General features: G+C 30.1%; 1 protein-coding gene across 2 annotated transcripts; it reads left to right on the forward strand.

Annotated features, from left to right (window-relative positions):
- Positions 1-491: 491 nt before the first annotated feature.
- Positions 492-21,875, forward strand: LOC126266204 (MAP kinase-activating death domain protein-like). Of its 2 annotated transcripts, none has more exons than XM_049969652.1 (30): positions 492-709; positions 3,722-3,820; positions 3,944-4,157; positions 5,727-6,037; positions 6,108-6,291; positions 6,571-6,728; positions 7,697-7,831; positions 7,886-8,001; positions 8,054-8,235; positions 8,293-8,363; positions 8,422-8,536; positions 8,742-8,774; positions 9,683-9,768; positions 9,821-10,004; positions 10,057-10,394; positions 10,448-11,012; positions 11,172-11,408; positions 11,500-11,568; positions 11,719-11,898; positions 11,952-12,509; positions 12,568-12,750; positions 12,805-12,886; positions 12,942-13,075; positions 13,992-14,138; positions 14,222-14,713; positions 14,776-15,048; positions 15,105-15,272; positions 17,669-17,741; positions 17,797-17,843; positions 21,376-21,875. In XM_049969652.1, the coding sequence occupies exons 3-30, from the start codon at positions 4,029-4,031 to the stop codon at positions 21,802-21,804; spliced, it is 5,679 nt and encodes a 1,892-aa protein (XP_049825609.1). In that variant the 5' UTR covers positions 492-709; positions 3,722-3,820; positions 3,944-4,028; the 3' UTR covers positions 21,805-21,875. The 2 variants fall into 2 exon arrangements, with proteins under 2 accessions (XP_049825609.1, XP_049825610.1); XM_049969653.1 differs by having other exon boundaries at positions 6,117-6,291.
- Positions 21,876-22,458: the final 583 nt, after the last annotated feature.

The raw sequence follows: 22,458 nt of genomic DNA on the forward strand, positions 1-22,458 counted from the left end.
AATAAAGAATAATAATATTAATTATATACATATGCATGTGCAAATTTTTCTTGTCTAAAATTTAAACTTATCCTTGAATAAATGTAGGACATTTTGAGAAGGGAAACTTAACATATGAACGAAAATTTCGATTAAGAATAAGAATTTTTATTTTTTAATTAGAAATAAAGTCTTGCAGAATAGTGTATCGGATATTGTGAAAGTATACATGTTTTATACAAAATTTACATTTTTATAAAAATGTATGAAGTTGTAACATTTTATTACAAATATAAACAATTTTATTTTTTCGTTATTATTTTAAAAACTTCATCGAATAAAGCGCAAAAATTAATTCTGAAAAATTTACTTTGTGAATAATAGATGTATATGTAACTGGAAATATTAGCAAAATTATATTGACTAAAAATGTTTATTTGTAAACTATACAAAAGCCTGATAATAACCCACATGCTATGATAAGCTTGTGTGTGTAAAGGCAAATTGTTTTTAGCTGTTTTGGTTCTGTTTATGTGGCGTCGAGCAGGTGTGGGTTAATGTTTGCTTCTGTTTAGTATAATTTTTCAGTAAAACTAAAACCTTGTGAATTATGTAATTATTAGTAAGAATCGAAAGTGGCACAGAGATAACATATTGATTTTAATATTAGTGAATTATCATATGTGTTGATATACTGTAGCAATGGAATAAAATAATATATTTTCTTATCGTAAGTAGAACATTTAATTTACATTTAAAATATTTGTTATTTCTTCTAGATAGAAAGAAAATTTTTAGACATTTAATGATAGCAGATTTGAATATAGTAAAATTAATCAATTTATGTGTTTATCCTTAAAATTATGATATACGATATACTAGTAATTACGATATTGATTAATTATGATATACGATATACTATTAATACATATTTGTCACAATTTATTTCAAGCAAATCATTTCCTCAACAAAAATCAAAGTTATTCAATTTATATATGATTGGCTAAGTAATGACACTAGCAAGATACTGCTGTTCATAAAGTATTATCTTTGGATTATAATTATTTTAAACAAAAATATTTAAAGAGGTAAATCTGAAACAAAGTAAATATAAACTAACAAATTGAGTTGCGCTGATATAAACTATATCCGGTTTTCGAGAAATTAATTAGTGAATATTTGTCAAATGTGTTATAAATGTCGCAACACCGGACCAGTTTGCGTGATAAAAACCTGTTGCCACATCGGTACTAGTTTATATGGTTAATATGAGCTTTTCTATAGTAAAACTTCATAAAAATAGTTATAAGTTAATTTACATTTTTGAAAATGGTGAAGATATACTGGTATGGTCTATTATGTCAAGATGAATGAATGATTTTTATTCATGAAAAATGTTTGTCCCATTCCAACAATTATCAAACTACTCAGAGAAAGTAACCTAAAAATCCAAATAGACAAGTGTGAATTTTTACGCCAAGAAGTCTCATTTCTTGGACACCTTATAACACCTGAATGAATCAAACCCAACCCGGATAAAATTAAAGCAATAAAGGATTACCAAATACCTAAAAGCACTAAAGAAATCAAGGCATTTCTAGGACTCTTAGGATATTACCGGAAATTCATCAATGTGAAAATAAAACACACACCGGACTTTATAACATGTTTGGAAAATTGCTACTGATGAATCAACCCCTACTACAATATCTGGATTTTACGAAACCATTTAATCTAACTATAGACACCAGTGATTTCGCAATAGGAGCTGTTCTTTCTCAAGGATCCGTCAGAAGTGACAAACTAATGTTAGCTATCGTTTGGGCAACTAAATATTTTAGACCATGTCTTTTCGGATGAAAATTTAAAATCTTGTGAGATTGGCGCTTTAAAGCAAATTGAATAGTAATACAGACGCATTATCCAACATAAATGAAACAGAAAAGATGGACAAATACTTACAATTTTTTTGAGGACTACTAAATATCTTTATACCTCAAGATAACTCCGCAGAATATAAAACAAGGAAAATCCAGTATTCCGTATCCAAATTAGTGAAAAACCATTAAACTATTACACTAAACATTAAATCATAGTAAAACCCATACATTATGCCACCATAAATCCAATCACAGAACAGATATTCTCTAATAAACACCGTATTTATGCTGAGAATTCGAAGAAAATATTGTTAATTTCTTTAAAAATTACATCGACTCCTGAAAGAAGAAAATACGGAATATATTTTGAAAACTTATACTCACTAATATGCGAAGTATTAATAACAAATTTAAGGACAGCTCATATGATCTAGTAAAGTATAATATTGTTGTTAAGGTTGTCAACAATACTGAAAGGCAGAAGAGCATAATAAAGGATTATTATGAAGGTTTCACAAACTACCGAGGAATAACAGAAATCGAAAAACACATAAGGAAGTACTTCTACTGGCCAACAATAATAACCGATTTCATAAATTTCTGCGAAATCACGGAAAGAAAAAGGACTATCCTATATCTTATAACCCACATGCTAAAATCCAAACCAGGGCTACAGAAAAAAGAAATAAACTCCTTTCCAGATTCAGTACCAAAACCATCCGAAAAAACCAATTAATAACAGTAAAAACTAACTAAAATCCGGTTCCTAACGAAAATATCCGACATATTCCTAAAAAACTTGTAGGCCCGCATACTTCCACTCAGACTATTTCTTTCCAGAATACCAACAATCTCTCACAAAATTAAGACCGTAGACATAACATCAGAAAAAAGATAAAATCAGCCTATAAAATTAAACAAACTACATAAAGTCACAAAATAAGACATACAATTGGAAACGATCTCACACATCCATCAGGGCAAAAACCACCTGTGGGTATCTCTAATTTTTATAATAACTACAATTGCAATTTTAATTAATATATTAATTAACAGAACAGATAAACCAGTGTGACTGTTCTGTGTGCACCGCTTTAGTCATTCTTATATATTGTGCAATCAATTTTTCATTCGTAATTATCTTGTAACGGGTACGCACTGTTTGGATGAGTATGTATTGCCTAGTTAATACTATTTTTAATAGGAGGTAGAGCTAGCTAATCTCCAACTGCAGTACATATTACTCATAATATTTAACCTTTACTTATTGTTTTACTGTTCTTAATTTTGATAGTAGGAATTTAATAAAAACTTATACTAACATATAAGAATGTGAAAGTGAAAATGGGAAGACATTAACCACATGTGAATCATTGGTCAGTTTGGAAAGGTTGGGTCATGTTGATACCTATATCATACTCAAATTCAAACATAAAGAGTCTCCTGCCATTCCGGTAACATATTTATTTAATTTATTATTATTTATTTAAAATTTATTTATTTGGATATCTTTATCTGTTGACAATCACGTGTACTGTGTGTGAATGAGTATTGTTCACTTCACTCCCTGCCTTGTGTGAATACAATATAGATTGTCAAAAACGTATGAACTCTTTTGGTGTTTTATTACCACAGTTTTTACTGTGAGAATAAAACACCAAAAACTTTAGTTAATCATATGCATAACGCCAGAAAGGTACAATCTCTTCCAAATTCATATAAAATAATACTATAATACTATAAAATAAATACCTTAGGTTTATGTAAAAATAACTGAAAATGTAATGTCGACTTAGAATAAATTAAAAGGAATTTAAATACATTTTGTTACAAGAGTAGAACTTGATATTATTATTTTTCAGGGGGACCGGATGATAAATGTTTGATCACATGACATTCCGTTAATTGCAAGACATGCCTCTAGGTATTTTATTTAATTGTTATTAAATTTATTATAGTAGGTAGGTATATTATGATTTTCATAGACATTGTAAAACATCTAATACTAACATTTTTGTAAAGTATTTTTAATAAATTTATAATATATTAGAATGTTAATCTTATATATTAACTGTAATTTACAGGGAGAATTATTAGAATATTACATCGATATGATCAAAGAAGTTATTTATTGGAAGAAAATTAGGTGACCATTCGATAATCATCACAATGTCGTTGGACAACGAAAGGCAGTTTTTGTGCCCCCGATTAATTGATTATCTAACAATTATAGGGGCGAGAGGGTCATCAAGTGCCGGATGCAATCCTAACCGACAACCTTCATCAAGTTCTATTCAAGTAAATAAATAAATATGAAGTATTTTATGTTATGTTGTTAATATAATATTATTTAATTATTTTATACATGGTACAAATTTTGATTTGAATAAATGAACCTTTAGTTAGTATTTAAAATGAGTCACAAATAAAATGCATCTTTGCTTTTTAAAAATTACAAATTAATATACATATTGAATTGTATCGACATACAGTGTTGTGAAAAATAATAAAGATACAGAAAAATGCAAATTAAACCAATCTTTTCAATAAATTTAAAAAAATATTTCAAATCCTTTAAGAAAAATAATTGATTTATAAAATTCATTAAACTTTCATGTGATATAAAATAGGACAAATTTCAGAATAGCCTAAAAAGTATATGTTTTAATGGATTTATTTACTATAATCTATTTAGCACTTACTTGCTATGTCTCATTTTTAATAACTGCCAAACACCGACGAGGGATCGAGTCTATCAACTTTTGGCAATTGAAGAGAGTTGGAGAATTGAATTTCACCCTTCCTCCACCAGGAACCAGATGGCTTCTTTATTAGTGACACTTTTACCTCACAATGTGCCACCTTCCATGTAGGCTTTGGATCGTTGGCTTGTTGAAACACCCATTGTTCCAGCTTTTTCTTTTAGGGATTATATTTTACTGTATTTTCGACAATTGTCTTCGAGTCATTTAAATTTTTCGCAATTTTCTGATATGAAATACCTTTTCTATGCAGTTGTTTTATTTACATTTCTTTGTTCAAAGGTGCAATGTTGTGTAGTCCTCAATGGGAGTGGGAGCACAATATTTAAAGTTTTATCAATCAATTATCACACTAATTTGTGCACTTTTCACAGGTAATCCCACAAATGCTCAATGGGATTAAAATCCGGTGAACAAGAAAGCCATTCTAATTTGATCACACCTTCAATTTCCAAATAATTTTTCTGTTGGTATGTGGAGGAGCATTATCCTGCTTAAATATGAACGAATCCTTGAAAGCACTACTCCAGAGACTTATTACAGGTTATAGCATTAAATCCACATACTTTGACCGGATATTCTAAAATATTACACTTCCTCCTTTATATTTGGGGACCGGTTGGGCAGCATGTAGCCTAGCTTGACCTCTTAAAACAGGGACCCCCAATCATCCGATTGTAAGCCAATATTGGTCTCATTCGAAAATAATACAGTTTATTAATTTTCAACTCTCGTTGATAATTGTAGAACCCTTAACTGTATTCAGCTAAATAATTCGAGTGCGAAGAGTTGGGATGTTGTAAGATTTTTGTTTGCTATTTGAACTAAAAAATGGTTGATTTAACTATTACTGTACCTGGGATCAATAAAATTGACACTGCAGGAACCAATCTTACCGCGCATTTAACTATACAATTGCAGAAAATGTATATTTAATCTTTGCTGTAATCTTTATTCTTGTCTGATTGTTTGTACCATTTTTTGATAAATAATCATAATTAAAAACACTTCAATTAAAGTATTTATAATTATAATTATTATATGACATTATTTATAATTTATTATATTAAAAACATGAATAGTAAAAACTTTCGTATAATTTAAGCCGCCTGAGCTTCTCCGTCGATATCCTATAGAGGACCACAAAGATTTTCCAATGCCTCTAGATATGGTATACTTTTGTCAGCCCGAAGGATGTTCTTCAGTAGGACCTAGAAAAACTGCTTTGCGTGAAGCCTCGTCGTTTGTTTTTACATTAACTGACAAAGATTCCGGAAAAACTAGATATGGAATTTGTGTAAACTTCTACAGGCCCATTGAGAAAATAAGTGTTTCTGCGAAAAGGACAAATACTACTTTAAGGAGGGATTCATGGAGGAAGAGCATGGAAAAAAGTTCAGATTCTGCTTTTTCCAGGTGTTTATTTTTGTTTAATGTTGTCATTAAAGGTTGGCATTTTCTTTGTGAATTGATAAATTTCTTTCAGTGACTATAGAAGTAGCAATGTTGGACCGAGCGACTCTGAGAAAGATTGTCCTAGTCGTAGAGACTCCGAAACACCCGGTCTCCATGTTTTACCAGCCCCTCGTTTAGGGGTAACAGGTCCTTCCAATGATTCAGAAAGTGGAGGAAGTTTATCGCCTTCTCCTAGAGCAAGTCGAAGGCGCCAAGTAAGTATATACATAACATTTTTATAGGAATTTTACCTGTTTGTCTTTTTAAATTGTAATTTAGTTACATATGATTTTCAACAAATTTTCCAAAATTATATATATTTTTAAGTTTGTTTTATTTTGACGAAATTAATTTTTTTGTAATATTTGGTGCAAAATATATCATCAATTGACTTTGTACTTCAAAGAACTGAAAAATTTATGTTTGAATGGTTTCATTTCTTTAAAGATTATTCAATTAATAATAAATGCTTGTTTTTGCTGTTTTGGTTATAGCGAATACGGAATCACTCTCTGACGTCATTGTGTCTGCTGTCGCATCATCCGTTTTTCACAATGTTTCGAGAGTGCCTATTTATTCTAAAAAAATTGATCGACGCATGTAACGAGTCGTCTCATCCGAGGCGCGTCGGTGGATCCAAACAGGCGTCACGGTAATAAAAATATATAATTTATTGAGGGATTATTCTCTTCCTTGTAATTTAATTACAATTATGTGATGAAATTAATCTGATGATATCTGTAATATTAAAATATTATTTAAATTAAACAGGAAAAATATTTAACGACATATATATTTTTGTCTACTAAAAATATAATTTTATACATTAGACTACATACCGATCAAAAAGTGTCTGATCCGATTGAATTTTTGAAAGAGACATCTTAGACGACAGAGACAGTAAAAGTCTCCCAGTCTCTGTCGTATACTATGACTCTCTCATAATTTAGTCGGATCAAACGCTTTTCGATCGATATTCACACTACAATAATATACACATTGTACATATGTATAATATGCATTTTATGTTGTTTCATTATAATAACATTTAGTATATCAAAATATTAAATATATTTATAATGTTTTATTTAATGAGACGGAAAAAATGTTTGATTCTTCCCATAACCCCATAAAAGAATCGCTTCTTTTTAATGTCTTTATTTTTTTCTGATTAATCAAGCCGTGGAATGAAATGAAGAAGATCTGCAATTGAAACAAAAAAACTGTGAAACAAATTGTATTATTACATATTTGTAGAAAAATATACAACAATTATTTAGTTTTTTGTAGTTAAATTTACCAGTAAATATACTAAATACATCCTATTATTTGTTAATTCTAATTGTAAGAATAGGGAGTTCACAACAATTTTCATTATTGCAGAATTAATCTAAAAACATTTGTTTCATTGATCATAAAAAATTTATGGTAATAAACATAATAAAATGCAGTTTAATCTCTGAGAATTTAAAACTTAAATGTATTTGTTATATTTTCTTAGTGCCATAGACAAATTCATGTATTTTATTTTTCCTTCTTAGAAAGATGGTTTTCATCTTAAGTGAATTATTCTGTCAAAAAATAAATGAGATGTAAATAGTTTTACAGTACAAATTTTAGCGATACTGTATGGAGTGTCCTTACTGGCCATTCTGGTGACGGTGCATCCTCTATAGTTCTTCATGATGTAAAAGAAATAGAAACTTGGATTTTGAGACTACTTTCATCTCCAGTTCCCATTCCTGGAAAAACTAAGTATAATTTCAATAAAAATCTTTAAATTTATAATATACAATATATTTTTTTTAGAATTGAGTTAGAAGTATTATCTCCGAGTGTATATGAGCCGTTGATATTCGCTTTGCCGAGTCATACGCGTTTCAGTCTTGTTGATTTTCCTTTGCATTTGCCACTTGAATTATTAGGTAATTTAGCAATATATTACAAAAATGATTATAAAGTGTTTTTTGATTGTAGGTGTTGATATGTGTATTAAGGTTTTGACAATAATCTTGTTAGAAAACAAAGTAGTTTTTCAATCACGGGATTACAATGCTCTGTCGATGTCGGTGATGGCATTTGTTGCCATGATTTATCCCTTGGAATACATGTTTCCTGTTATACCACTATTACCTACTTGTATGAACTGTGCTGAACAGGTTAGAAGTATAAAAAATGTCGTAACATGAATAATACTTGTTAATAATTGTTATTAGTTGCTGTTAGCACCTACGCCCTTTGTAATAGGATTACCTGCAAGTTTTTTAATGTACAAAAAAAATTTTAAGTATGTTCAAAAATATATAATGTGGTTGTATATTAATATCTATATATATATATTTTAGATTACCAGATGATGTTTATTTAATAGATTTAGATTCTAATAAATTAATTTCTCCCTCTGAAGTGCCACCTTTGCCAGAACCTGAAGGAACTATATTAAAGAACCACCTAAAACAAGTAAGTATTTCTCTAGTTTACATTAAAAATTTTTAACTATTTTTTAAAAGTATTAAGTATGAGCCGTATGAAATATTTAACTAAATTTATTTATAATTCATAATTTGGGAATCTCAGTGTTCAAGAAGATTCCCAAATTTATAATTTTTTGCTTTTTAAATAAGAATGTTTTCTAGTTTTATCTAATCTTCTATATTTACTTAAGGCTATGCAACTAATGGACCAAGTTGGCACTGGCGTAAATATTGTTCATTTGTCTTTGCACTGCATGTTGATACACCTGTACTAATATACAGAGTAGTTTTAAGCTAGAACTTATATTACAGTATTAGAAATTTTACCTTGAATCGTAACATCCAATGAAATTTTATGAATTTTTTTAAAATGCATGATGTTTAAATTAATTAAATTAATCAATCCCATTTGATATATTAATATTAATAATTACAAAATTACATAAATAACTTCTTATATAATTATTACAAAATATTATGATAAGACAATATGTCAATAAAGCAAGAACTTTTCCAAAAAAATCACAATTTTTTTGTGTTGTCAGTATAAAGTTTTAAATATATGCGTTTTGATAAATGAATATTTATGACACTGAATAAATATGTGAACTGATTATTAACACACTATAAGCGGGTCGGATAAAAATACCCGTCTCGAGAACTGTTGATTGTTAGTGGACCGGGTAATTTTTACCTTTTTGAATGTACTTACTTTAAAAGCTGGGTGAGATAATTTTACTCTATTGGTTTACATACGGAATTGAAAGAATTATCTCTTATTTTTTGTTATAATTCAACAACTTAGTTTGGACTATTTTGCTGCCCGCCTATAGTGTGTTAATATTATTTTCTGTGTTTATAATATTGGAAAAACATTAGTAGAAATTTAATTTTAGAAACATAAGAGCAAATAAAATTGTTGTTAAATCGTTTTACAGTTTCGATTTGCTTATAGTAAAAAACCTAAATATCTTTAATTAAAAGTAAATAAATTTTTCTTATTGCTAATGTAGTCGTGAGATTGAGAAAACAAACTGTGATAGCTTAGAAAGCTTGATTTAAAAGTTTTTAGTAAATGTAGAACATTTGTTAACATATTCTATTTTTTTAAAACAATATATAAATGCTACAGGCAATGACTAGCCTTCAAACTCCATCTACATCTAGTAACCAGCTTCAACCTTCAAGAAGGGACAGTATTTCTGGTACTACCTTAAGGTAACATTAGCTAAAAAAATAAACCAAATAGACAAAATGATTTATTTTATAGTGTGAATAAACAAAATTCACCAGAACTACAAACGCCAATTGTGTCGCCGAAATTACCATTGTCACCCCAGTCACCAGTGCCTCCAAGGACTAATACCATTATAACATCTTCTCAAGCAATTTATAATCCTTTTATTTATGGAAGTGATATTGATTCTGTTGATGTTGCAACGAGAATAGCGATGGTAAATGATTTATTTATAGTTTATTAATTCATTTTTAAATATATATTTTTAGGTTCGATTCTTTAACTCACAAAATCTTCTAGCAAATTTCTCTGAGCATACAAGAACTTTGAGGTTGTATCCACGTCCCGTAGTTGCTTTTCAAATTAATAGCTTTCTCAGATCAAGACCGAGAGCTTCTCAGTTTTTAAATAGATTTGCAAGAACACAAGCAGTCGAATTTCTTGCAGAATGGTCTTTAACTCCTACCAACGTCGCTTTTCAAAGAGTCCACACAGGAGTTTTAGATCCATCTTTAGTTGGTGATAAACCAAAATGGTATCTTCATAATTTAGAGCCCCTTAAATTTATCGTATGGGATGATGGTAGTTCTTTAAATGGCGCACTTAGGTAACAAATTATATATTTATGACATGATTGGAATTATAAAATTCTATTCACAGGTGTCTTCAATATCAAGAAAATCAACCAACTGATGAAAGTGGCTCCGATTCTGAAGAAGTGGATAGCACTAGTTCCAGTTATTCATCACTCAGTGACTTTGTTTCAGAAATGCAATCTTCTGATTTATCACCAAGTTGTATGTCTTATCAGGAGCAGAGAAAAGCTACTGCTCGAAACATATCTATTTGTTCTAATGTAGACGTGGCACAAGTTTACAAACCTCCTTCTGAATTACACTATCCAGACGGTGAAGTTCCCGTTACTAGATCAGACTCACCACAATCTTCATCTAGTAGTGATTCAGATTTAAGTTCACCTTCATTTAACCGTGACTCAGAAATTGAATACAACAGTAAAAATAAGAGTGAAACTATCAAATCGACCTCTAAAGTTGATAAAGAGGAGAGCGGAAGTTGTGAAAATGAATCCGATTCTAATTCTACAATGACACCAAAAACTACAGTTAGTATGAATACTGTAAAGACTGAATCTGCTAGCAGTACCAATAGTGAATCACTAGATAGACCATCAACACCTAGGAAAACTAGAAGATCTGTCACGCCGGTAAGTGTTAGCATAGTTTTCATGACATTGTTGAAAAATATTTTAATAAGGTCACAACAAAATTTACAGAATAAAATGATAATATTATGAAAGAATGAACAGATAATGTTCAAAGTTCAAAGTATCAAAAGTCACATGATATAGCGAATATTGTTATAGGTTCCACCAATTACTCCTATACTTCAAAAGCAACCCAGTATTGGAAATGTATTCGTTAGAACATCAAGTTTTGGTTCTTCTTCTGGTGGTAGTTCAGCTCCTTCAACTGCAGGAAGTGTACAACGTCAAAGCAGCCAAGGATCACTTTTCGAGCAATTTGCTTCTCAAGCTAAAGAATTGGTCAAGGAAACAACTCGACAAAGTAGTCAAGATGGTTTATTAGCACAAATGGATAAGGTATTGTTATTTATTATACCTACATTTATACTTTCAACTTTTATACAAGCACACAGTAAATTTTATGTCCTATATACATATTTTTCTATAGTTAAAATTACAAGCCAAAGAAAAATTAACCGAAGCAGAGGAAAGCAATATATTTGCTCCATTTGATAAGGTTTGTAGTTTTTGGTTTATGCTTTTCACTTAATTAATTCATTTCTTTGTAATGATGTATATCGATATATATTGAATGTTATATTATTAGAAATTCATGCACACCTGTAACAATATAATGAAATGCAATATATATGAAATTAAATTTTAGTTGACTGTACACGCAAAGAAAGCTGCGGAAGAAGCAACAAAAAGTGTTCAAGAAGCAAGTAAAACTGCTACAGCTGTAAGCAAAAATACATTTGAGGATTTAACTTACGTTGGTAAATCTACGTTAGATGATCTTACTAAAAGTGCAAAGGAAGTGGTCACCAAAAAAGGATTGCTTAGAGTAAAAATCAATATTTTTTTATTAATATTTTGTCTAAGTAAACATTATTTCAGGCTGACTCATTTAATAAGTCTTCTGAAGGAAGGAAAGATTCAACTAGCAGTAATACGTCAATTGTAGCCACTTCAGGGAACGTGTTCTCAGGAGCCAGTCGAGATTTTTTCTCTAACTTTAGTCCAGATCTTAATGGAATTGCAACAAGTACTACAAATATTTTTTCCGATTTATTCGGAAGCAAAAAAGAAACTCCAAAACCAACCCAATCCATTCAACAACAGAAACCGAAAGAAACAAAGATAAGTATGTTTGGTCCATTTCAAAGAGGTCCTAGGGGATTAGCTGAAAAAAGTCCCTTAATAAAACATACTCCAAGAAAACAAGATGAAATTCATAGGAAACAATCTATAGATAAATCGGCAACCAACAGTGAGAATCAAACCTTTTTGAAGGATGTTATCAATCAGGTCTTGGAAGGTGAAGGTGTGGGATGGTTGAAATTAAATAGGTTGAAAAAGTTAATGGAGGATGAATCTTATCGTAATTTTGTTTTAAGTAAATTGAACAAAACCTTAGATAGAAAAATTGCTCCAGATGATCATATCGATGATGTGGTGTGTAATTAATATAAATTAATTAGAAAAAACTCAATTTGAAAATTATTTTTTCTAGTGTATTACAAAGCCTGTTTGGAAGGGTATGTTGAAAGTATTGCAAGCAATAGTACATGGTTTGGAAGTAACTTTTGGGAATTACGGATTAGGAGGAATGGCTTCAGCATTTCAATTACATGAAATTGCTCATACTCATTATTGGAGTAAAGAGTTAGCAGACTATAATACCGACATAACTAGTGTAAGTTTTAAATTTTTTTGTTTATTGGAATCTGTAATAAATAACTTTTTATAGAGTTCTAGTCCAAGATCTCCACAGAGTCCAAGATTATCTATACAATCTGACTGGGAAAATTCAAGGAAGTCATCACATTCAGGTATTTTTCTGTATTTCTGTTAGCTATCATAAAAAATGTTTTGTATAATTTTTAGAGCCACCTGAAGTTAGATTAATTCAGGGAGATGAATCAGATAAAGATCAACATTCAACTGCAGAGATGTTTAAGGATATGTTGACACAAAAGAAGAACTTACTGCTCAGTAAACTAACATCGTTTGATTCTGATGTGAGTATTAAATGGGTTGTTAGCATGTTCATGTTGCTACAAGTCAATGTAATAGACATATTAAAACAAAAATATAATATAATATTAGATTAAAACGAACACATTTTTTTATTATTAAATTATTTTTCATCCGATTTTATATTTTTTTTACGATTTTTACGATTTTTACGATTTTGTGCAGTAGAGTGATAGACCTCTCCAAAGAAAAAATAAATATATTTCACTCAATTGTATGGGGTTTTGCGAATTTTTTCCCAGTTTAATTTAGAACTGCACATTTAAAAAATAGGTTTGAATCTGAATTTTTAAAGTAAAAATGAGTGAATAAAATGAGTCGATAAAAAGCGATTGTTACTAATTTAATAATGTTGTTTGAGGAGTAGTCTTTTCTTATACAGATAACAGAACAAGAAAATAATTAATTAACGACTCATTTTCGTATAGAGATTTTTAAGACAAAATTACTTTTTTTGATGCCCTGTACAACCCCTATCAGTTTGTCGCAATAATTATCAAATTCACATCATTCAAATCCTTCAAAATTTAAATGAAATTAAAAAAAACGATCAAAATATGACAATGGGTTGAATGAAAGAAAAAGACCAATCGAGGAAGATCTTCCTGGGAATGGATTGGATTTGCGGTTGGATCCGTTAACCTCCCATTGCCACTGGCTTGGACTTCGACAAAGTAGACCTATCCTGGGGATCGACATTTTTCTATTATTATAACTCTTTATATCAATTTATGTATATAAGAAAAGTAACCACATAACTATCACCTAATTAACTTGAACAAATAATTAATAATGTGTAAGGTTGAGAAAGATATTGATATAATTAAATAATAAAATAAAATAAATAAATCTAAATAAATGTTTGTTAGTAAATGCTTGTAATACATGTTGTGCAAACAGGCTGAGGGCACTATGCATGGGTCTGGAGGCACCGTTTCACCATCAACAGGTTCTATAACCACAGGCCCTGCATGCGGATTAAATCGTGGCGGTACGCAGGCTTCTTTCCGGTCCACTGTCTCAGATACCGAAGTTGAAACTCTGCAGGTACATAAAATTGTGCTTTAAGCTTAAGTCGTTTTAAATTTGTTTACTTAATTTTACGTTTCAACTGTTTTTTTTATTTTCAGTTTCCTAAGATTGCCAAACAGAGAACTGCAAGTGTGTGGTCCAGTAAATCGTCTCTAGGTTCAGGGTTTAGGTATCACGCGGGACAGATGGTTAATACAGTAACTTCACCTTCTCCCGATGCGCCTCGGACATACTTATTTGAGGGATTAATTAATAAAGAGAGATCTAGCTTATGGGACCAAATGCAATTTTGGGAAGATGCTTTCTTGGACGCAGTATCCCAAGAAAGAGATATGATAGGAATGGATCAAGGTCCAAGAGAGATGATGGAGAGGTACAAGGGCTTAAGTGATACTGAGCGAAAGAGACTTGAGCATGAAGAAGATAAACTATTAGCAACCATGTTATATAATTTGACAGCGATTTTGGTCATGTTGAACTGTAACAAAGAAGAAGTGAAAAGAAAAATTAGAAGATTGTTGGGAAAAAGTCATATTGGTTATGTATATAGTCAAGAAGTTAATCTGTTATTAGATCAAATTCATCACTTGGTAGGTGTATTCAAATATGTTTATTTTTAAGTAAAATCATATTATTCTCTGTTTCATTTTAGAATGGAAATGATATTGATTTGAAACCACTTGGATCGAGGTTACTACATAGACAGAGTTTCACAGTTCATCAGGGTGTTGACGGAGGTGGTGAATTGAGATTTATGGAAGTAAGAGATGATGGGTTAGTTTTGAGATCAGTTTCGGGGGTAATTGTTGAACGTTGGTGGTTTGAAAGGCTTGTAAATATGACCTATAGTCCTAAAAATAAGGTATTATGCTTGTGGAGAAGAAATGGACAACAGACTCAGCTTCATAAATATTACACTAAAAAGGTAATATAACCTACGAACGATTTGCCAGTAATATAATGGGAATTTATTTATTCCAGTGTAAACAATTGTATTATTGCATTAAGGATGCCATGGAACGAGGCGGAGTGGCAGGTACTGCTCCAGAATTAGGCGGCGAGTTTCCTGTTCAGGATATGAGTACCGGGGAGGGGGGTCTGTTGCAGGTCTGCATGGAAGGTGTTGGACTTCTCTTCGCTAACAGCAAGGTACAACATCGCCGACAATGTTCTATTTTCTCTTCCAACAATTTTGTCACAGTGTATATTGCGTATATATTTACATATATAAATGGCTACATTGGTTTGACTTAAGCGACTTTGTATACAGATTATATATTAAGTTTATTCATTGGACACTTGTCTGGGTTGGGCAGAAATCATACTTAAATTGGCCCAATTTCCATATATATATGCCCGGTACATATATATATATATATATATTAAATTTACTATTTAATTATAAATTGCGTTGCCAATTAAGTTGGCAATTAATACAAAATATACTATTTGGAATATTAAATATGTTGCTGCTATATAGATCATGAGAAATTCTTAAATTTACTAAAAAATTTTTGTATAAAAACTTGGAACTTTTAAATTGAAATACGGAAACCGAGATGTGATTCATCAGCTAACCGATATAAAATCTAAGATAAATGTACCAATTATTATACTAGATATCATTTTAGTTTGACTTCTGCCCTCCTGAATTGTATTCTGATGACTGTTAAATGTTGTCGGTGCGCTGTGACATGTGCATTTGTTTTTTGCAAGGACCACTCAAATTTTCTACTTGCTCTGCCACTCGCTCGGTGCCATCTTGCATTTGTTTTTTTACATCTACTATACATCAATAGTGTCAATATTTCGTTATGATTTGTAAATTTTCTCCTATTAGTTATTTTTTATCAGTTTAAATTCAAGTGTGTGTAGGTGGCCTCTCTGCGACGTAACTGACTCGATAGAGAGACATTCTGTCGAATCCCATCCTAAAGGTAGTAATATTTTATATATGTTATTTTTTTATTTATTTTTCTCTAGGCTTATTTGTCAGGGTCAACGGCCGAGGGTAAGTAGTTATAAACACGATCCAAATTTAGTTTTTTTCTATACTCTTACGTGATGGTAACTAATGTAATTATGTTTATAACTATTATCAAATGAATTAGTTTTAAATGAACACGATCATCAAAATTAAAAAAATAGTTTACTTATAAAAAGATATGTTATGATTAAAATTGCCCTGCCTTTAGGCATATTTTTTTCAGAAGAAATCAATTTTTTTCATTTTTGAAAATAGGTTTATAGTGTATGTTATGTATCTTAATAAAAGGCCGACCATTAAAAACTAATTTAATTTTATTAATGTATCACAGTTAAGCTAATTAGATGAAACACATATTAATTTTATAAAATTAAAAAATATTCCCTATCAATTCATATGCATTGATTTATTTTTATTTTATATTAAAATGTGACAATTGGACCATTTTACAAAAAAAAAAAAAAAAATATATATATTATTGATAATTGTAGATAATCGACGACATTTCATTTTAATATTTAAATTAATATTTTGCATGAAATGCTGAATGTGCCAACAAATTAGTTTCTATATGAATGCTGGATGTATATTTTTCTTTTTTCTCTATTTATCTTTCTAGTAAATGAGTGGTCACTTTGTGGCAATGAGATGTCTAGATTGACAGAAAATGTGTTTGATACATTACTAGTGGAAACTATTCTGAATGTCTAGACATCTCGCTAAAGCTCAGGAACTTTTGAGATGGTCCTTGGAAACGACAAAAAATTAATTGATTAACTAATGTCTGTGTTGATTTTTTTTGTAACCCTGTTCATCTCTATCCACCATCGATACGTCCAATGGCTAAAATTCAGGATTTTGAGGTATATAGAAACAATCAGGTCTATATAACATTAACTATATTTTTTGGTCGTTAGTTTAGTAAATTAGTTTTTATTATTTTACAATTATTTATTTATTTTTTAATTTTACGTTTTTGTTGGATTAGTTCACGCTTATTACTGTTTCTTAAGTAGTGAAATTGCATCTCAATTTTCCGACACCCAAATTTAAGCATAGTATACACGAAATTCCATCAGTTTTGAATCTGCGTATTCGACCTGGATTCAAGGCGCACAAATTACTTATTACACGACACACTTTGTAGTTTCAGTAGTAGTGTGTTCTGCTTCCAAAAATTAACGGTTAAAAGCATGATCAACGCAATAAACAAACAACACAAACTTTTTTCAATCACTACCCAAACACCGCATATTACTACCACGTACACATCAATACAATGTGAATTAGTCAATGATATTACAGCGTAGGTTCCATATTACATCAGAGGCAAACCATCTCAATAGGGCCTGGCTGGCTTTGTGGCTAGTTTATTTATTTATAAGTTATTTTAATGTGACTGCTAACTGCCACCGGCATGCGATAACTCTCTATCTATTGCTTTGCTTTAAAACGATTTTGGAGCAGACTTTTTAGATGTTTTTTTTCTGTTTTTCTTCATTTTTTATTTTTTGAGTTTTGGGTTGTTAATTTACAATCTGTTCGGGATTTTTTGCAGTTTTTCGTAAGGATCGACCATATTAGGAAGTGTTTTACGCAACAAGGAAGCATATTTATCATTGAAGAATTCAGTAAGTAATATTCATTAAATATTATAAAATAGATTTTTAATCTTAATTTTTTCAGACCCAAAAACGAGGCATGTTATTCAAAGGAAATATAAATCACCTATGGTGAGTTACCCTATATAAATAATTAATTACATTTAGTTCTCTTAATTAAAAAAAGTATTTTATTATTTATTTTGATGTTATAGGCTCCTCAGTTATTATTAATTTTCCACCGGATTTTTTCCATTTGCATGACCCGGAATATACATGAGCTTAAAGAATCACGAACTGCATGAGTATTTTTCTCATAGTGTAAGGCACACTTATTTTTATTTTATATTCTCATATGTAGTTAAAACCACAACCAAAATGTACATAATCTTAATTAATTAAAATAACAAATCGATGCTAACAAACGTGATATAAAATATATTAAGTTTAAAAAAAACTTTTTTGGTTTTAAATAGTTTTCGTTCGCCAGTTTCGGTCTTAATAAACCATCATCGATTAACACATACACACACACTGTTTTATTCCCTTACATATTTGTTTAACACATATACAATGTGGCCTATTTGAAAGCGATAAATTTTTTTTCAATTGTAAAGCATGTAAATTTGTACTTATAGGCAAAATCTCACGATTTTTGGCCAAATCAAAACTTACAAGGTAATTTTTTAGACATGAATATTAAAGAAGCCATACTAGTAATTTTTTTCTGGCAAATCTGAACTGGGTATATAATAAATGAATTTATTTTTTTAAGCCAGGGAAAATCAAGGCTATGGAAAAAGCCTATAAAAAATTGCACAAATTATTTTAATTTTAGACAATATTGGAATATTATACTAATTAATTATATTAAAACTCGTAATACTCAAATTTTATTTCCTTTCACCTCTCATCATATCTTTTTCGTAAATTTGTGGTTACTTTTCTCAATTCTTTACTGAGATAATTTTTTACATGACTTATAAATTCTACTACGAATTTATGGAAAAGATATAATAAATGCTTAATTTTTTATTAAATTTTACACCAGGGGGTCTACCACGAACCCGAGTGAGATATCTCACCGGTGAGTTAACTCACTTATGACATCAATATGGCAACAGCGCATTTCGTCTTTGTTTACAATATTTTCTCCACTATAAAGTCCAAAATAATAAAAATAATTGAATCATTGTATTAATAAGTTATTACTTGGTAATAAAAAAAGTCCAGGAGAACTTCTACGAAAATCTATGAGATATTTTATTCGGTTCGAATGACGTTATTCTTGTAGGGGTGTCCAAACGCCTTTTACAATGCCGGTGACTTGTATTACAGGTGAGATATCTCACCCAAAACCGGTGACTTTACACGGTTGGTGTTGAGTGAGTGAGATTTGTCACATTTTGCGTGAGTTCGGATTATGTGGATTTCTTGATATATATTGATACCTTGAGTGTTTTAAAGACATTATTATATTTATTTACATCAATTAGGAATATATAAAGTTTTAAATTTAGGTTAATTTGTCGTGAGTTCAAGTTGAATGTTTTGTTGATATTATATATTTTTTTGATCTATTATGACCGTGTTACGTTAGTAGCAATAAAAAATATTTGATATAAAATAATTCCGTTGTTTATTAGGTATTAATAAAACAAATGATTTGATTGTGTTTTCAATTAAGATTGTCAAACCTTAACGAATAAAATTTAATTTATACTGTACAATGTATCATATAATTAAGTGAGGTAGAGTTTATTAAGTTGTGTGGGGTACTAATAGATATCTTTCATATATTGTTGAAATATTCCATCTATTTATAAATCTTTAGCTCAACACCAAAGGTTTACCTGTGTAAGGTAAATTTAATTTTACGCTTCATTTGTTAATATATAATTTGAAAATTGTAGCTACTTGCAGCTTTGTGTTTTTATACCTCAGTTAGTTTTCAAGTAGATATCATATGTAATTAGTTTATATGTTTCCTATTAGTAATTGCTTCAAAAAGTAAAAAATACATTGATATGATAGATACGTCAGCTTAAGTTATTAACACTCAAGATAAGAAGGATATCTTCAAAATGTTGAAGGGTTAAACATTTACAGAAAAAAGATAAATAGTAAAACTTAATTGTAAGTACAACATTATAATGTATATATTCTTGTTTTTTCTGAAAAATATAATTTCCCAGAAATCACAAAACGTACTGTTTGCACACATGTAGCATTTGTACAAATTGAAAAGATATCAATCCATCAATAATTATGCTTACTTATTAAAGACATCATCAATTATTGACAAAATTGCAGATATGTGGGACAACTCTAGATATTTCAAATGTCATCATACATCCTGAAAAATTAAATTGCATTGAAAATGTATTTGGGCACATACATTGGATTGGGACGAGAGAACAATGACAAGATTGGATTTTAATCCTTTGATTATCGGCGCTCTTTTTCTATATATTTAGCTCATCTTTCAAGAAATTTATGGGTACCATTCCAAACAAGAACTTCATCTTCCATTGAACTCCATTGATCATTTGTTGTCGGGAACGGACGTAGTTCACTAGTACTTTCGGATCCCACCGCACACATTACATCTTCATCTACCCAAACCAATCCGATCTCGCACTCAATGTTGATGGCGTTACCCATTATTTTTTACCTTTGAAAATTTCAAAATATATTAATTTTTGATTGTGATACCCTTTCGTTATGGCGTAAAAGCATCATGTCACGTAGTTTTTCGTTATTCCTTCAGTTTGTGTGAAATCCATTTTCCAACCTTTTGAATCTTTCCTATGGCTTTCAGGCGATCGGAAATGGTTTACAGGGTAACATTCAACTCCTCCACCATCATTTGTTGTATTTGTATATCATGTTTGTCCAATAATACTTGTAATTCATTTTGAAACTTCTTTGGTCGATTTTCGTATTTTTTGACAATAACATTGAAATCGCCACTTAATGGTTACAGCACGATTGCCGTAAGTCTCGATAAGAATTTAATCACTTTCCTATGCCTTTCTCTTTGATTAAACAAAAAAAATATCACAGACCACAAATGCTGTTTATTTGGCTCAACATTCGTCATGTTTACCACGAAAAAAAATATCTTATTAATTCATAAAGAACTAAATGAATATGTTGTATTGTAGCGGGGAGTCCTGCCAACAAAGCATTTGTTTGCGATTATCTTTTGCTTCAATATGTTTTATGTACGGACTCTTGATAGAAAAAAGTACTGATGTTCTGTTTCTTTTTAATATGGTATTATATTTTAAGATTTGTGATAATTTTGTATTTTACATTAATTGGTGATGGTTTATAGAAGCAAATAAAAGTTATTTTAAACTGAGGAAGTACGTTAATTAATTAATTTAAAATTCTCAAAACGATATCATATTTCTGTTATTTAGTTATTTGGCGATCGTGCACTTTTTAAAATTAAAATATCATTAGTAGATTATAATATATATGCTTTATTTATCGTATATATTATTTTTTAAAGCACCCTAGTGATTGTTATGTAATTAATATGTTGTTTTGTTTAATGAATGTACCGTTTTTTCAAGAAAATAGATAAATGTCAGTTTTATTGTTAACATAGACTAGGCATTTTAAATTTTAGATATATAATAAGAAATTTTTTTAGGCTGATCAGATTTGCTACTCAGTCCTCTGCGTGTTTTCCTACGTTGCTGCAGGTTCAGACAAATCGGTTGCTCCTCAACTTACGAAACCTAAGTCAACACATCTGCCCCTGAGTTGTGTCCGCCCTATATTATCTCCTCAAGATTCCCCACATAATCTATCACACAAATCGACGTCTAGCCCGCAACAGTTACAGGCGGCTCCTCCACCGTCAAGCCCTGAACCTGGATCAGTGACACCGGTGGGGGGACCTCCAAACTACCCACCTCCTGCATTACCACCTGGTGTGGCGCCACCAGCTCAACCTCCTGGAGGTAGGACTTATATAGTGCCTGTGCAATTGGCTAGTTCTAAGCCACCACCAGTTCCACAGAGATCTATGTCGTTAAGTTCGGCGCAGCCACCGCCGACACCGCCTAGGCCCAAGTGATATGGTTTAGGAACAATTTTATGATAGTTTTAAATTAAATTATTATTTATCAATATATTTTTAATTTAGTACATTTGATAGTTACAGTTACTGTTAAATAATGTTTATGAACTGAATTACGTACATAATAGAGCGTATAATTTTTATTAACTCTAAATGGTAAATGAATAGAGTTTGAGAACATTTTAAGGTGTTGATGAAGTATTCATCATATATTACTGATATTAATTAAAATAAATATTCACCTCTATCACATAAACACAAATTGCAAATACATATATATATATATATATATATATATATATATATATCATACTACATGGCTAAGCAAATAAAATTTAATTACATACTTATATACAAATTCCGTTCCCAATAAATCATATAAAATAAAATTTTGATTTTATCCATGAAAGTATATTTCCATGGCGCTTATTTTATATAAGAGGAAATTTTCATTATTATTTATGATTATTCTTGAGTACTTTAAGGTACAAAAATGTTTACATTTTCTGCTATTTGTTCATTTTTTTGTGATAAACCCATATCATATTGATTGTGTGATAGATGTAACATACATTAATGTTTCCATAATTCCTTTAAACAGCAACATTTCTGTACTAATGTTCTGTAAAGATGTGCAATAAACGTAAATTG

Source organism: Aethina tumida, chromosome 7 (assembly GCF_024364675.1).
Source record: "Aethina tumida isolate Nest 87 chromosome 7, icAetTumi1.1, whole genome shotgun sequence".
Taxonomy (NCBI): domain Eukaryota; kingdom Metazoa; phylum Arthropoda; class Insecta; order Coleoptera; family Nitidulidae; genus Aethina; species Aethina tumida.

Excerpts from the sequence above, each read along its gene's own strand:
- LOC126266204 (XM_049969652.1), top strand. The coding sequence starts at position 4,029 with ATGTCGTTGGACAACGAAAGGCAGTTTTTGTGCCCCCGATTAATTGAT. Across the intron at positions 10,005-10,056 it reads TTGCAACGAGAATAGCGATG|GTTCGATTCTTTAACTCACA; the intron begins GTAAATGATTTA and ends ATATATTTTTAG. Across the intron at positions 17,844-21,375 it reads GGAAATATAAATCACCTATG|GCTGATCAGATTTGCTACTC; the intron begins GTGAGTTACCCT and ends AAATTTTTTTAG.